Source organism: Osmerus eperlanus, chromosome 14 (assembly GCF_963692335.1).
Source record: "Osmerus eperlanus chromosome 14, fOsmEpe2.1, whole genome shotgun sequence".
NCBI lineage: Eukaryota > Metazoa > Chordata > Actinopteri > Osmeriformes > Osmeridae > Osmerus > Osmerus eperlanus.
Window position 1 is genome coordinate 3,498,273 of NC_085031.1, and position 16,463 is coordinate 3,514,735.

The following is a 16,463-nucleotide window of genomic DNA, read 5'->3' on the forward strand; positions in this document are numbered from 1 at the left end:
TTGCTGTATTTGAGCTTTGGCGTGCCTTCCTTTCTTGTGTTTTCACTCATTCTGTCTCCACTTTGACACAAAAACCACATTAGAGGTTGGAAAGTTTCCTTTGGCTTTCTTGCCACAGAGCCTGAAAGCCTGGTGTGAATACGTGTGTGTGCGCACATGTGTGTGTGTGTGTGTGTGTGACTGGGGGAGGGAATTGAGCAGCTCTCGTAGCTGTCCCTATTGAGTAGTCTGACCAGGGCCGTTAAAACCCATTGTCTCGGTTACGGTGGAAGCAAAAGCAGCCATTGGCTAGCGGTGAGCGGGCGGTGTGTGTGTGTGTGTGTGTGGGGGGGTATTCAGGGTGTCAAAGGCAGGGCCATTAGGTAGAAAATCAAAAAGCCATCAGACTTGTTTGGGGGGAGGCTTACAACAGATAAGAGGTATCAACTGCAGGAGTGGTGATAACAGAGAGACACAGACAGAACCCATGGAACTTGTATACTACTCGAGCCTAAAGTGGAGGACAAGTGGAGGTGGGACAATTTCAGTCCCTGGCAAAGCAAAACCATAGCCAAGCATATACATTTTATATTTTTTGATATTTGATAATATAATATACTTGCTCATATCAGTACCAGTACATATTAAATTTTTGGAAAGCCTGTGTCTGGCATCCATTGTACTACAACCCAAATGTCAACCATTTGACCACCTATGGTCCATGGCAAAAATGTAGGCTTTCAATTCTGTAAAACACAATAACTAATAAAGGGCGTGTTTGTTGTAGTTACCCATGCATCGGTCCATACACCGCTATTTTTCCCTATTGGATGAATAAAGTACCTATCAATCTACTGGAGGGGGAGGTTCTCCTTTGTTTATTCATTCATGCAGTCCACTCCAATCCAACATGACAGAATAGATTCACTGTGACAGACAGACAGATAAATAGAAGTGGGCAGGCAGATGCTGCCTTTATCTGCAGAAGGCCTGTGCTCCTACAGCTAGCGGTGGGGGGGGGGGGGGGGGGGGGGGCACAGGACGAAGAAGAGTTCACTTGAAAGGAGCAAGACAAGATCTGAAAAAGGACATCTGGGAGCTTTTCAGGCTAATCCACTGACACCACCACCCCCACCCCCCATGCACACACACACGCACACAAACACACACCCACACTCCCGACAGTATCCCCCTCACTGTATCAAATCCTCCCCCCTTCCTCTCACTCCTTCTCTCTCGATCTCTGAAGCCTTGTACCTCGTCCCACTTTCTCCCTGTGAGTGTTTAGCATGACAATCCATCACCCCCACACCACCCCACCCCATTCCCATCCAAGTACAGAGTGCAGGACAATGCCTGTAGCTGGAGTTTGATGTCCTTTAAGCCATTGAGGAGTCCCTGTGGCCATTCCAAGCCCCCTCTCTCTCTTGGGCAAGCGAGCACAGAATATGCTGCAGAGTCCCTAGTTTAGGTGGTGAGCAAAAGTGCGTTTGAAGATGGATGTCTACAGGTAGGTCGAATGACTGGCCTGTGAAGGCATAGTAAGATGGGAACATGCTGTAGATTACATACAATATAAAGATCACATCAGGCGATATTTGTTATGACATGAACGGTGATGACGCAGCTGGCTACACATGTCAAACCATTTTATGAGTCACTGCGTTTTCAGATTACGCCTGTCAAACAGCTATCCCGTCTGGATTTCAGTGAAACTTTGACTGTTTGATTCAGGGGAGGAGGTGTGTGTGTGTGGGGTGGCAAAATCAAAGGGATGAGACTTATTGTTCGCGTCTGAAAAGAAGCTAATGGTCGACCATCGCAACTCGGGGTCTGAAAGCTGCGGGGTGCGCCGGGGGCAAGCCGTACAATGACACCCCCACTACCTTCCTGCAGCGCGTCTTCCTGCCACAATCTGTAGCCAACGACTCGCTCTGGGGGTGCGCATCTGTATCGGTGCGACGGCCATCCACGCCTTTGAATAGGCACCGATCAAGGGTGAATGGTGGAAGGTCACCTGAATGCCTGGAGCCATTTTATGTATTTCCTTTGCGTTGTCTCAAATTTCTATAGGCTAAAACATGGCATTTGCTTTGGGCGTAGGCTACGTGTTTTCCACTGCAGCCTACATGCCTTAAACTAAAAAGTTACCAGTTCACTTCCAGGGAGATATATAAAACCTAAACAATGTATGATATTATTGATCAATAAAATCAACAATTTTAATCAAGTCAATCCAAGGATATAATAGGCTTTTACAATTTAAATGCACAAATATTTTAGCAACACATTAGATACTCTGTGCTAGGCAATGTGAATGTAATGTTAGGCTATGTTTTGGTTTTCTTTACGTTCACAATTGTGTAGGGTAATGTTAGTCCTAAATCTCGAATGCATATAGGCCTATCCTTTACCCAGACTTAAATAACATCACATTTTAATATCAAGGACAAGTCGTTAAAAGTGAATAATTTAAACAAAGTAAGCATTGCCTAATGATGGGGTGAACGTATGGGGTGCCTACATATGTATTTTCAACAACAGCCTTTTCAGGTTTGTGAGAGAAACTCCAACCCTTCACAATGTAAACATGCAGATCAACATTTCACCTAAATGAGATATTTTGTGATAATTTTCCATCATAATTAACACTTTATAGCCTACTCTATGTTGGGCTTGGTTATTTTAATGTGGGAGTGTGAACTGCAAATCTATTAATTAAACATTGTAAACAATGGTCCACGGTGACCTGAAACTTCCTTTACCAGGAGCCAATAGTCAGCCTAGTACACGCCCCGAGTTTTCTTACATGCTACGTTGGAATTGAAAAAACATCAAGTTCATTCACAAATTCACTATCAGCTGTACGTAATTATCTGTCGTGGCCAATAGGAGAGAAGACAATTAACATTCCGTCCTCCAGCACGAGCATCGACTGATTAGGAAAACCTGTGGATCCGGGGGCCGGAGTCCAAAGAAGAGCATTTGATCTTGAAGGTGAGGTTGACTAAGTGGTGGTGAACTCAAATAGTTGAATTTAGCTTGCATTTCTGCAGAGGATTGTCTGGAAAACAGAGTGACGACCAACCCGTAACGGGTTGTTTTTCACGTCTCCACGAATTGGAGAGTGGTTCATTTTGGCTAACTAGCTTTTTGACATAATTAGGTTGCTCAAAAGTTCCAACATTTTCCAGAACTTTGCCATGGACGATTAGACGGTCGCCAGCAGACGCAGTCGGGATTACTATCAATTTGTGCAACTCTCGGCAACCGTGACCATGTCTGACCGATCCCAGACCTCCAACTCTGAGTGCAACAGCAGACCTTACGACTTCAGCCGGGCTACTATGTACTCACAGGCCCTGGCTCAAGAAGGATTGGGCGGCTCGTCGCTCCAGATACCACACGGTGTGCTGCAAGACCCGGCCCTAATCTTCAACAAAGCGGCATATAACGGAATTACCCAGGCTGCCGCTCAAAGTTTTTTCCCGTTCCCTCCCGTCGGTGGTGACTACAGGGCCTCCGACTCTCAGGCTGGGGACTTCGGCCAACCCAAACACTGGTATCCCTTCGCCGCTTCCGAGTACACAGGGCAAGTACCAGGGGTCGCTGCGGTCACACAACCTACCAACCACAGTCCACCTATTGCCGAAACCAGGGAGCAGATCAAGATGCCCGAGATAAAGACAGAAAAGGAGGTGAATGACGAGTACTCGACCGATATAAAGATTCAACAGTATCAAACCCCACCGACTTCCGCCATGACTCACGGGATGTATTATTCGGCTCCATGGAACCCGTCTTTCTGGCCCGGTTTTACTCATATGACGGCCGCCAGCACCAGTAGTCAAAATGCCACCACATCATCTACTTCGTCACCTTCTCTTTCGCCATCTCCCCCAAGCAATGGACTGCCCGTGAACGCGTTCTTCAGCGGGAGTGCAAGCCAGACCGTCCCGGCAACACCGACTCAGAACTCCAACTCAACTCGTAGCAGCGGTTCTTCCAGCGGCGGGTGCAGCGACTCAGAGGAAGAGGTGAGTTACGATTTTGCTTTGGATTTTTGTTTGATGCTGTTGATTTATAAATGTTTTAACTGGTTACTCGATATACTGATTCTGTGGTTTTCTTAAGGAAAACCTCTCAACTGAAGAGTTGGAGCTGTTTGCCAAGGAATTGAAACACAAGCGTATAACATTAGGTTTCACACAAGCAGATGTGGGCTTGGCCCTGGGAAATCTTTATGGTAAGCTTTCACAGACATCCATTAAATTAACTGTCCAATCCTAGTGTGTACCACAGGTAATGTAGTCTCTTCTGTCTGTACAGGCAAGATGTTCAGCCAGACAACTATTTGTCGTTTTGAAGCCCTCCAGCTCAGCTTCAAGAACATGTGTAAACTGAAGCCCCTGCTCCAGAGGTGGCTGAACGAGGCAGAGACCTCCGACAACCCACAAGATGTGAGTCGACCCATAATGAACGACCTGATCTGATTCAAACCCTACCCTGTTACTGTGGTCTTGTGGAAGTATGGTTTGATCAGTTGCAGTGGTGTCTTGGAGCAGGGAAACATCTAAAACATGCAGGGCAGGGGGTCCCGAGGACCAGGATTGAGAACCACTGAGTTATAGGATGGGGGGGACCACAGAACTTGTGAAGTTGCTCTGAATTGCTACTTCAATAAATCGTGTCCTTTTTTAAGTCTTCATTTTTTTTAGCTCATTGTTTTGCAAAGGATTAGGTGAAAACTTGTCATATTTCTATTGGGGCATCTTGATTCTGAAATGGTTGAACCCCCTCTTGTGGTTCTTGATGATCAACAAAAACACCCCTTGCAGGCCAATCTGGTTCTGGGGGAAATGGAATACATCAAATACTTTCCCTATGTTCATGTTTAGGTGAACCACATCAAGTGCAACACACACCGTGTAAATGGTAGCTCATGAAAGACCTGTTTGTTTTTGCAGATGTACAAGATAGAGCGGGTGTTTGTAGACACCCGGAAGAGAAAGCGAAGGACCAGCCTGGAGGGGACCGTGCGCTCTGCACTGGAGTCCTACTTTATCAAGTGTCCAAAACCCAACACCCAGGAGATCACGCACATATCCGACGACCTGGGTCTAGAGAGAGACGTGAGTGTTCACCCCCCGTATCGTTTACTAGTAACGTGCACTGCAATTGTCCCACAATATATATAAAAAAAGGGAGTCAGATAGCTGAGCGGTGAGGGAGTCGGGCTAGTAATCTGAAGGTTGCCAGTTCACCCTACTTGCTTCGGGGGGAATGTCCCTGTACTTGCGGCGAGTCGCTCTGGATAAGAGCGTCTGCTAAATGACTAAATGTAAATATACAGCATGCATGTCAGGGCCCTTAAAGAAAAGTAATCTCACAGTTAAGGAAGTCCTGGGCCTCTTCCTGTACACATTTCCTGATTCACTTTTGACAGGTGGTGCGCGTGTGGTTCTGCAACCGCCGACAAAAGGGGAAGAGGCTGGCACTTCCCTTCGACGAGGAGTGCGAAGGACAGTATTACGAGCAGAGCCCTCCCCCACCACCGCACATGGTGCCCTCCCCTATGCCCGGGCAGGGATACCATCCCAACACCCATCACGGAGCCCCTGCCCTCTACATGGCCCCTCTTCACCGACCTGATGTCTTCAAGCAGGCCCTGCACCCTGGGTTGGTGGGCCACCTGACCAGCTAAATCTGCCTCTTTTAGTCCTCGGCTGTACCCCCCCCCCCCCCCCCCCCAGCCAGGTAACCTGTACTTCACCTGAAGTGGCTAACTTTCACTCCTCTGTGGCTTATACCACCTCCACAAGACGTGGGGTTTAAGAAATGGCAAACATAAAGGGTTGTAATGGACATCCTCTTATTTTGGAGACGGTAATACAGTGGTGATTGATTGCTGTTGGAATCGTTCCACCTGACATTCCCTGGTGGCGTTGCAGATGTTAAAGCCGTCCACAGCTCGGCCCAATGTTTAAACAGTGACTGGAAACCCCCAGTGGAGCTTCTTGAGACTGGGAGGGAGGAGGTAGGCCGGAGGGCATTGGGTGGATGAAACAATGCTTTTGCACAAAGTTGTGATTTTTTTATGGAGTCAAAAGTTCTCAATTTTTAAAAACAAAAGTTTGTATTTCTTATTTTAATCAAATGTTTTTGTCTTGCCTTATCGATGCAGTCCCTGCTAAAGTTATGCAGGTTGTGGAAATTGTTTACAGTTCAGATGGAACCCCACTTCTACCTTTTAACAGGGTTGGGGTACTCGGTACAAAAGTCAGATTTTATCCTATCTTCCTCCATTTTCTATATTGGGCACATTATTTTTTAACAGATTTTATTTTGAATGTAGAAATGTGGTTGCTTATGAGATGAGTGAAAACTACAGGAACATGTCTGCATTGGTTTGGGGGCATTGAGTACTGCCCCCCCCCCCCCCCCCCCCTCCCAGCAATCAGACCAGTCTTCCTGCTTTGTCTCTGATCCAGTGTTACTTGTTCTGTGAACTTGCGGGGTACAGATTTGGGTGATTTGCTGCTCTTTCCAAACCGTCCATAAATGTTTGACTTTAGTTAGTGCAATTTAGTTGTACATGTGACTGGGGGTCAGGAAATGGCCTTATCTATGCCGGTGAGCCTTATCACTCTTTTCTCTAACAGCACACATGTATGAAATAATATTCTGATAATTTATTGACATGCAACGATCTGAAGGGAATTAATGTTACCTGTAACTCTGCACCTAGCAATTAAATTCTTATTTCCATTCAAACCTGGTGTCATATTGTTCTTGCATCACTCTTTAGTTTTTCTCTTTCCACACTGCTACAGCTTCTGTAAGCTCAACACTGGCCTACCAACATGCTTCAGAAGATAAGGAAAAGTAACATGCTACTTATGACTTTTGGATTATTTAAATTGATGGGACAGTTGAACTCATTATATTAAAAAATCCCAAAGGAAATTCAAGTATTTGGTTACAATGTTCAGTTTATTCTAAATGTGCCATTAAGGAAAAACAATGTAAGAAAAAAGCAGAACAGAAATTATGCAACTGATTTAAGTTACACTGTTACCCAAGCTTGAAGATCTTGGTAAACTGTCTGTGCAGACAGATTGTGATGGTGTAAACAGATCCTACAGAACCTTTCGACCCAGCTCCATAAACGTTTCACCTTATAGTCCAGTCTCCAAGCCTGATAACTTGCGTATTTCTGTTGGTTTTGAGACAGATTTCGGAGGTAACTCCCTAGCTCTTCCACTGATGCAAAATCATCAATATGGATGAAGGAGTTGGGTGGGGCCACTGCCTTGTAATCCTCCAATGATGCGCCTAACACCACAGGCACCGCCCCAGACATATAGGCGTTGTGCCAGAGCTTCTCTGTAATGTAGTCCTTGGAGAGAGAGTTCTCGAAGGAGAGATAGAAGTAACAGTGAGACATAGTGGGCAGGAGGTTGGCACTGGCTAGTGGCCTCTTGTTCCATTTCCCGTACACTTCTACTGGGATGGTCTTTATCAGGGATTTGTACACCTGGATTCTCCTATGGCGGGCATTGTAGTTACTGACCACCCAGCAGACCAATTTAGATTTATTTTGTGTAATGGAGTCCTCTATGCTGTCAGAACTAGAATTCACAGCCTGTTTCCTAATAAGCTCCCCGTAGGGTATGGGGATGTCGGCGTCACGGCGGTACGTCATGGTCCAGTTGAACACATTGCTGTAGTGACTCAGGTCCCCACTGTTCTCTGGGGACTCCAGAGAGACCCAGATCCACTTCTGGTGTGGGGGGCGGAGCAAGTTGAGGGGGAGGACCTGGAGTCTCTGCTGCAGTTCTCGGTGGTGGAAGACCACAGCGTTCGCCTGGTGGTACAGGCTCCTCTGATCCGTCAGACGGCAGCCTGGAATGTGGTACTGGTCCTTGCACACGTCCCCCTCCAGGGGGTATCTGTCGCCGAACGGCCAGTACCACACAAGGATGGTAAGGAAGCTTCCGTTACCGATGGTGTCTTGGTTGGTGTATAGGGATTCTACTTGCAACCAACCTTGCTTACTGATCTGGTAACTCAGAAAGAGCAAAAGTGTGACCAGGCAGATGAACACAAAGGGTTTCTTCTTGTGGCAAAATGAACATGTCTCCACGGAGACGGCTTTTTCTTCTCATGATGGAGGGATGGGAAGAAGCGGAAAAGCCAAAAAAAAAGCTTTGGTTAAGAAAGCTTAAAATTACAATTTTTTTATTGATTACATTTGTTTGTCTCATGGGTGAGTCTCATTTTGATAACTTAATGGCATGCATTTTTCATATTTGCCAAAAAACGAACAAAGGGATAGTTTAGACTCACAGACTAAATTCCCTTACATTATAAAACATGGTTTTATGCTAGACAAACATGTAATATTTAAACTACATCCATTATTCTATTGAGAGTGGAATGCCTTTCAGAGTCGGATCATATGCAGCACGAGATAAAAAAGAAATGTGGTACGCAAAAATGATCAAAAATTCAACAACAGACAGAAATGTAGCATAAGTAGAGAACACAGACTGTTACAATTGTACACAAGGCTGTATTGTATTATCTATGGAATTAAGTTATGTTATAAATAAGAAGATGTTGTGGTTGCATTGTGTCTTGTAAAATACAAATAGTTCCTTAGCAATAAACACTGCAATACAGATAGAACTGTGTACTTCTAGTCCTTGCTTTTTGGCTGCACTTATGCGCTACTTGAAATGTACTTTTAATAAAAGCATCCTCTTGTAAATGTAAATTGAATGCAGGGCTGAATTTTCATGGCATATAACAAAGATATAAAAACTACAAAAACATAGTTGTACAAAGTTACACTTCCTTACCTGTTAAGTGTAATTCCATATTCCAGAGTACTTGTCACACCAGTATCAACAGTATATCATCTGGGTTGTCATGTTTCCATGAAAGACCTCAACCACCAGTGGATTTAAGAACGTAAAGGACCGAAGCGGAACAATCTTAACATAGACAGATTCTGACAAACACACAAACACACACACACACACACAGAGATAACTCATAAATGTATATGCATTAACTGACCTGAGACATGATGGTACAGCTCTAGATTCTAGATTCTGAGATGCAGATGGGGGTGTGGCCTAGACACCAAGACATAGCAATAAGAACCCTAAGATATTTTTGCCATATTTGGGCATTCTATGACAAAACCTATTGCTCAACCTATCAACTCTTTCCTGTACTTCTATTTTGTTACCTCCTCATCTAACAGCTTGCCTCCTCCCTCCTCTTTTTGGTTTTACCATTAAATGATCCCCATCATCTGCCATAATAACCATTAGTCAGTCCATTAGTTGAAATCAATGTTCTCGAGACTGTGATTTTAATGACGGAGAAAGCAATGATGAAGTGATCTAAACTCTGGGCAATGGAGTGCTTACAACCAGAGCACCAAAATATATTTCTGCTATGTGTAATGCATCAGCTTGGTATGCTGTCTTACAATTGTGGATTTAGGCATTTGCGACCTGAGCAGCAACCCAGGGCGGCATCTTGCCGGGGCCGGCACAGGGCACCCTCACCCAAAAAGTTGGGATTGTGAATTTGCACAATTCGTTTTCTATCGTTCATTTGCACGTCAGGTCAATTATATAATGTCACCGTGTGGGCCTGTGGGTAAATTCACCTGGTCGGAGTGGGCTCCCTGATTCTAGTTTGGGAGCTAGGCAGGCTGCCTGCAGGTCTCCCACTCAGAAGTACGAGATGGGGAGGGGGCAGGGATAGGTTGGCCTCAGGTCTCCCCACTGGAAGCCCGCGGTAGGGAGAACGGTTCGCCCAGGGAGCCACACAAGCTTAAACTGCCATTGCTGTCTTTTCTACTCCGGACTCCGTTCACTATCCAGATCTTCCCCCAGAAATACCACAACCGCAAGAGCTTCGGTCTGTGACGTTTGACTTCCTGCATCTGTTCTGTGCAAGCCAAGAAAACCCACAGTCATTATGTGTTGCATGGGAAACTGTTCTCCCTAGCGTGTGACCAAAAAAAGGACTGACACTGTTGTGCAAATCGGGTTGTCTCGACTAGAAAGGATAAAGCCAACGGTCAACATTTCTTCAATGTCCAAGCTCTTTAGACATGGGTTTCATAAAGGTTATCCCTTTGCGTGCCCATTGTCTAATTTTAAGGAATAAGAAATATTATTTCAGAGCAATTTGGAGATCTTTATATATTACCGTTTTTATATACCAAAATACAGGTTTGATTTCCTGTTTGGTGAACTCCAATTTGACACGCTTCATGTTCAGCGATTGTTTGCTCATTTGCTTGTTTGTTTTTGCTTGTTTTCAGAATTAGAATTGTGTTTAATCTCCAAGTAAGTGTTCACAAACAAGGGATATACTTTGGTGGGCAGTTGCATACAGTAAACATAATAAACAAAATGGTCAAATGTAGAAAAATGCTGGCAGAGCTATAAAATATAAAATATAACTGTTACCGACAAAATCATACTATAGCTTGCGGTTGTGATGAACATAAGGTCGGAACGCACCTCTTTTCAGCAACAGCTTCATAGCAAATCCTGCTTCACATTGTCCCAGGTTTTAAAACCCGTCCTTGGTGAAATGGTTCGAGCAAATGTGTAATTGAGGGTCAAACTGCACAGGGATCTTTTGATATCAAGAATTCATTGGTTAAATGATAAAACGGCTTGCCATACTTCTACGCTACGGTATAAACAAACATCAGCCATGACCGTCAAGTCAATGTTAGCTAGACTCTAGCTCATCTGCTTTTTATTAACGCTGATTTGCAAGGAATGCAAGAACAGCTAGATAGCGAAAACACCTAGACTGCATGTAAACTAATTTATCTTGCTAACGCAAGAGCATAAGTAAAATGTGTGGTGATTTATCCTAGTTTATTGGCAATGGGGCTAACGCGTTATTTCATGTTCCTGACTGTGTGTCATTCAAATAAATAACCCGTGTTGTCATGTAAATCTACAATTCACGATGCATGTTTGTCCAGATCTTTGTCAGGTTATTTTTCGAGATATCTAGCTAACTGAAGCTGAGTTGAATCACGATATAGTTTGGTTGCTAAACTGTAACGTTACCCACTTAAGCCGATCCCGTTTGCTTCAACAACAGAAGTGGAAACAACTAACGTTATCATTTCAAATTATATCTAGTCAATATGTTGAAAACAGTGTTGTGTAGACACAATAGATTTATTTGCACATTTCAACAACGTTGAACAACAACATTTCAAGTCTCCACCTTCGATGTTTCAGTGTGCTGTTGGCCGTGTTGCATTTTTGCTCCGCAGCTGCACTCGTTGGAAACCAACCTAAACCAAAACCAACCAATACCACACACGCCACAAAAACTGTTTCTTCCCTTCCGCTGTTGGCGGAATGCCCCTTAAAACACACTGCTTTTTGCACTGCAAAATACAATCTTGTACCATTTGTATTTTTTGTATTTTTATATTGTAAATTACTGCAACTTATATTTTATTTTATATTTTATTGTATAGTTTATTTGAATCTAATCCCACTTAGTATTGCTAGTTATGTACCTTTAGTATAGTTAGTCCTCATATTTAAATTTTTGATTCCTATATGTTTAATGTTTGCACCTTCCTGCCAAAGCAAATTCCTTGTCTGTGCAAACTTTCATGGCGAATAAAACCCATTCTGATTCTGATTCTGAATCAGCGCGCAGCTCATCTATATATTCATGAGCATACCATAAAAGGAGAAAACCTAGCGTTTTTTCCCAGGACAATTTCACAGGAAGTACCAGTGGGCATAGAACAGCACCCAGGCCATTTTCAGCCTGAGGACAATGACAATTATTTTATTAAAGTTGTGAGATTAAGATAGGAAAGAGGTGTCTATGGACTTTGAGGTTCACTTGATGTCCATTTTACCCACCGAACTGTCGTTATTCAACTATGACAAGCTCAAATCGGTTTCGCAATCAATGACCCCTTTAAGGAAATCTATGTGAACATGTGTGCGACATGCACATTATGGTTAACAAAGAAAACTTTTTGTAGCGAAAAATGCCGCATGAAAAGCAGAACTAACATTTCTTAATGGCAAATAAGTCCAGAGCCTTTTGTACATAGCCTCTGCAGCACGCACACATAAGTCCAGGTGTCGCCACGCAAGTCAGAATTGAGGTAGGCTACGAAAACATTACTAAAGTAAAGAAAGTTTCAAAATAATAGGCCAACCGATCATCTTATTTTTACCGTAATGTCCCTACCAAAGCTGAAACCCATGTTAATTGCAGCTCTACATGGTCTCTGATTGAAAATAGTTGATACGGAGATGATCTACTGTCATAGAATCCTGCTGTACATAAAGCAAGATTTGATTTTGTTTCAATGTTTCAAATATATAGATTTATGTCCATCTTGATAAAAATAATTATGTTGGAATAACATTATGTAACATATGTTACATTTCAACATTGATTCAATGATAGTTTGGTTGATTCATTGTTGGTAACCTATCTGGGAAGTGTTTGTCCCCCCCCCCCCCCCCTCCACTCTCACAGAGAAACAACTCTAGTGTCAACTCTAGTTCTCACAAAATGGGTGGCTTGAACATTATTCAGTGTTTGTGGTGACATCAGCCTCGCCTTCAGACAAGGAGAAAGCAGGAAAGGACAGAGGAACAGAGAGGCCTAATTGAAGAGGTGTAGTTTAAGATATCTGGCTTTACTGGTTTGACTGGTAGAACTGTAGGTGTGATGTGTATGTCACAGAGGTAACAGGTGGGGTGAGAGACAGGCACAGGACAGAACTGAGACATAGCAGTAAGAAAAGGAGTGTGTGAGGAAAAGAGAGTGTTTGAGAGAGAAAGAGATATATTGTCTGGAAGAGTCAGAAATACCGAAAGAGAAAGGAGGTAACAATATAAATGGCGGAGGCCCCGAAAATTGAACTCTTCATCAAGGTGAGTCAGAATGCTAAACAATGTGTGGTGTGATCACAGATTATCCAACAAGGAAGAGGATGTACTCAACAAACATCAATTTTAATGAAACATATAGTATGTAGTAATAAGAAATGTATATGCATGAAATTGTATATCATGAGATGGGAATGACACCTGTTGAGAAAATAAACTGACTGAACTGATTCAAATGATTCCACTGGTCAATTATGTGTCCATTAGCCAGCCATTTGTTCAATAGATAAAGTAGTGAGTTCAAGTCTTAAATAAAGTTTTGTGGGTTTTGTGATGAGTCACAGTGTGAATTCTGGCAAACCTCTGCCTGAGGTAATACGAGGTGCATGTAAACTGAAAAGAGACTTGTCCAGTTTGAAGACGCCTGCTTTGTTATCATTCCTTGTTGTGAAGAATGTGTGTCTGGCTGCTCGTCGTTCCAATGACTCAGGGAACTGTTGAGATGATACGTCATAAATCGAAACTGTTGAGAAACAGTTTTTATTGAGAACATATTGAGACACTTGAACACTGCTCTGTTCTCCTATCCTCTCATTCCAGGCCAGTGATGATGGGGAAAGTGTGGGGAACTGTCCATTCTGTCAGAGGCTCTTCATGATCCTCTGGCTGAAGGGCGCCAACTTCACCCTCACCACTGTGGACATGAAGAGGTGAGACCCTGGTCAAGCCCTGGCAGGAATTTCAATGAAGTTACATCAACTTTTTACTTCAATAGCGACCACTGTGGCCTCTGCTGATGAGGATGAGATGGTTACAGATGTTTGTTTGAGTGCCTGTTTCCCCTGGCCCCCAGAGCGCCTGAGGTGCTGAAGGACCTGGCGCCGGGCTCCCAGCCCCCCTTCCTCATCTACAACGAGGAGGTCCGCACCGATACCAACAAGATTGAAGAGTTCCTGGAGGAGACCTTGGCTCCTCCCCAGTGAGTGACTGGCTGGCTCACATGGGCAAACACATACGCAGTCAGTTTGCACTTCCTGCCTACGGTTTAATGTCCATATGCTTACAGGTACCCCAAGTTGTGCTGTCGCTACAAGGAGTCCAACAGGGCTGGAGATGACATCTTCCACAAGTTCTCAGCTTACATCAAAAACCCCAACCCAGGACTCAATGATAGTGAGAGCTAAGGAGAATTAATTCATTGGTGCTGTACTATTCACAGGCCAAATCGGTGTCAGCACTGAGTTATGACAATTAGTTAACAGTAAAAACATTAATTTTTACCTAAACACTCACAATACTTTTCTCCTTCCTCATAGTGTTGGAGAAGAAGTTCCTGAAGAGCTTGATGAAGTTGGACCAGTACCTGCTGACCCCTCTACCATATGAGCTGGACCAGAATCCAGACATGTCTCAGTCCTCCAGAATCTACCTGGATGAGAACTCCCTCAGCCTGGCTGACTGCAACCTGCTGCCCAAGCTCAACATTGTCAAGGTCAGTGACTGATATGTTTTTTTTAATTAATATTACTTGATTCTCCATGGTTTTGTCTCAATATATGTAGTAGCTGTTCGGGACTTATGCATTATTCACTCTTTAACCATTTAAGCCGCAAATCCTCGTCACTTCTGGACGGCTGTGAATCCCTCGTCTTTTCCAAACATTTGGAAGCCAATGGGCCGCTGTCCCTGCTTTATGGGCCGGTCGTTGTCCAATTTTAAGAAAAAAATAATAATTATATAAAGATTTATATATTAAATATATCATATCGGGCCCAAGTGCGTCGGCCCACCGGGCATTTGCCCAGATTACCAGTCCAGGCCTGCCAGCATCCAAATGCTCATCAAATTATTTACTAGCCAACCTCTGCTACCTCTGGTTTTATGACCAAAATGTTCATTTTCTACTACTTGTTACTACTTGTTACAGCTTTTTTTTACGGCAAAATTCATTCAACTATTTTTGGACTCAAATAAGCACTTCCAATGTTTAATTGACATTCTTTACATTTCTGCATAATACCTGCATAATACCGAATTCCAAATCATCTCCCCCCGCCCCCCGCCCCCCGCCCCCCCCCCCCCCCCCCCCCAATGTGGCATGTCAGCATATTTCAATTAAATCAATAGAATAAGAAAAGTCTGCTCACTTTAGGTTGTGCCAGATGGATTCTGTTTGTTACACCAAATTGTAAGGGTAATATTTGTATTGAAGACTGATCACAGAAATACGCAGATATACAATTTAAAGTTTGGTACTGACTTTCTTCACAAGCTTGGTTCACCAGACAAGCACTGTACTCTGCATAGATTGTGCAAATGACACAGACTGATACTTATACTCTGATGTTCTCTATACACACATCATTGACACTCTGGTCAATGATGATGGAGACCCTGGTCTCCACAGCTAACAGCAAATCATTTCTGTGTCTCCACATCTGTTGACATTAGACAGATCTCCACATCTGTTGATTCACATTTGACTCGTCTCCAAATACCAAACAGAGAAAAATATATCAGCGGCAAACCTTTAGACAACTATGACTATGACTACTCTACACTGTAACAGCCAAGAGATCCTTTTTGGTGACACATTAGTTTTTTGTTGGAATCATCTGAGACTTTGATGAGGTTTGATGTCTTCCCCTCTCTAACCTGCTGATAGAACAAGACCAATGCCATCTGGAGTATGAATGTTCATTCACAATCCACATTGAAATGAGGCGCAGTCTGGTGTTTCTCCTGATGTTCCCATGCCGTTGTTACTCATCCACCACCACTCATTCCCCTTCTCTCCTCTGCTTTGCTGGCCCAGGTGGTGTGCAGGAAGTACAGAGACTTTGAGATCCCCGCGGCCCTTAAGGGCTTGAGCCGTTACCTGGACAAGGCCTACCAGCAGGATGAGTTCCACCTCACCTGCCCCAAGGACTCAGAGATCCTCCTGGCCTACCACTCTGTGGCCAAATACCTCAACAAGTAAAGCGGGATAGAGAGAGGTTGGGGAATGACAGGGGGAAGGGAGGAGATGGGAGGAGATGGATACACAGGGTGTAGGAAAGGGAGGAGTGGGAGAGGGACTACAATAGAGAGGGGGAGGAAAGGGACACTGAGTGGAGAAACAGAGAAACAGAAAACAATGGAAAAATGATGATCCAAGCTAAAGAACAAAGCTATTCTGTTGCAGTAAAGCTGTGTGTACTAGGTGGGGATCTACTCATGTACAATCAAATTGTGTGTTACTTCTTATGTTTCTGCAGATGCTAAGTATGTACTTCATTTCTCGCTGACGTTATTGATCAATGCTACATGAATAATTTCTATGGATAATTGTTTGTGTATGTGTGTATGTTTGTGCTTGTCTGCTGAATGTCAACAAATGCTATCATAGTCTAATAATATTTCCCTGCACATTGAGTGTGCTCTGTTGACCAAAACCTACCTATATTGCATGTATTTCTAAACCTAAAAAAAATCTAAAAAAGGTTTGGCACAGACACTGTCCTTAAATAAATCTTAATGATTATTAAATAATATAATGACCTGTACAATGAATAT

General features: G+C 43.6%; 3 protein-coding genes across 4 annotated transcripts; 2 read left to right on the forward strand and 1 right to left on the reverse strand.

Annotated features, from left to right (window-relative positions):
- The first annotated feature begins 2,910 nt into the window (after positions 1–2,910).
- On the forward strand, positions 2,911–6,758 carry pou5f3 (POU domain, class 5, transcription factor 3). Its single transcript, XM_062477871.1, has 5 exons — positions 2,911–4,016; positions 4,114–4,225; positions 4,309–4,439; positions 4,947–5,111; positions 5,426–6,758. Exons 1-5 carry the CDS (start codon positions 3,258–3,260, stop codon positions 5,681–5,683), a joined length of 1,425 nt encoding a protein of 474 aa, XP_062333855.1. The 5' UTR covers positions 2,911–3,257; the 3' UTR covers positions 5,684–6,758.
- Positions 6,759–6,959: 201 nt separating this feature from the next.
- Positions 6,960–9,027, reverse strand: LOC134033637 (fucosyltransferase 7 (alpha (1,3) fucosyltransferase)). The gene is made up of 2 exons (XM_062477872.1): positions 8,844–9,027; positions 6,960–8,139 (listed from the first exon to the last, which is right to left on the reverse strand). Exons 1-2 carry the CDS (start codon positions 8,860–8,862, stop codon positions 7,046–7,048), a joined length of 1,113 nt encoding a protein of 370 aa, XP_062333856.1. The 5' UTR covers positions 8,863–9,027; the 3' UTR covers positions 6,960–7,045.
- A 3,625-nt stretch (positions 9,028–12,652) lies between these two features.
- clic3 (chloride intracellular channel 3) lies at positions 12,653–16,463 on the forward strand. Of its 2 annotated transcripts, XM_062477874.1 has the most exons (7): positions 12,653–12,869; positions 12,906–12,953; positions 13,509–13,618; positions 13,762–13,887; positions 13,975–14,081; positions 14,225–14,400; positions 15,724–16,463. In XM_062477874.1, exons 2-7 carry the CDS (start codon positions 12,918–12,920, stop codon positions 15,886–15,888), a joined length of 720 nt encoding a protein of 239 aa, XP_062333858.1. In that variant the 5' UTR covers positions 12,653–12,869; positions 12,906–12,917; the 3' UTR covers positions 15,889–16,463. The 2 variants fall into 2 exon arrangements, with proteins under 2 accessions (XP_062333858.1, XP_062333857.1); XM_062477873.1 differs by having other exon boundaries at positions 12,653–12,953; positions 15,724–16,462.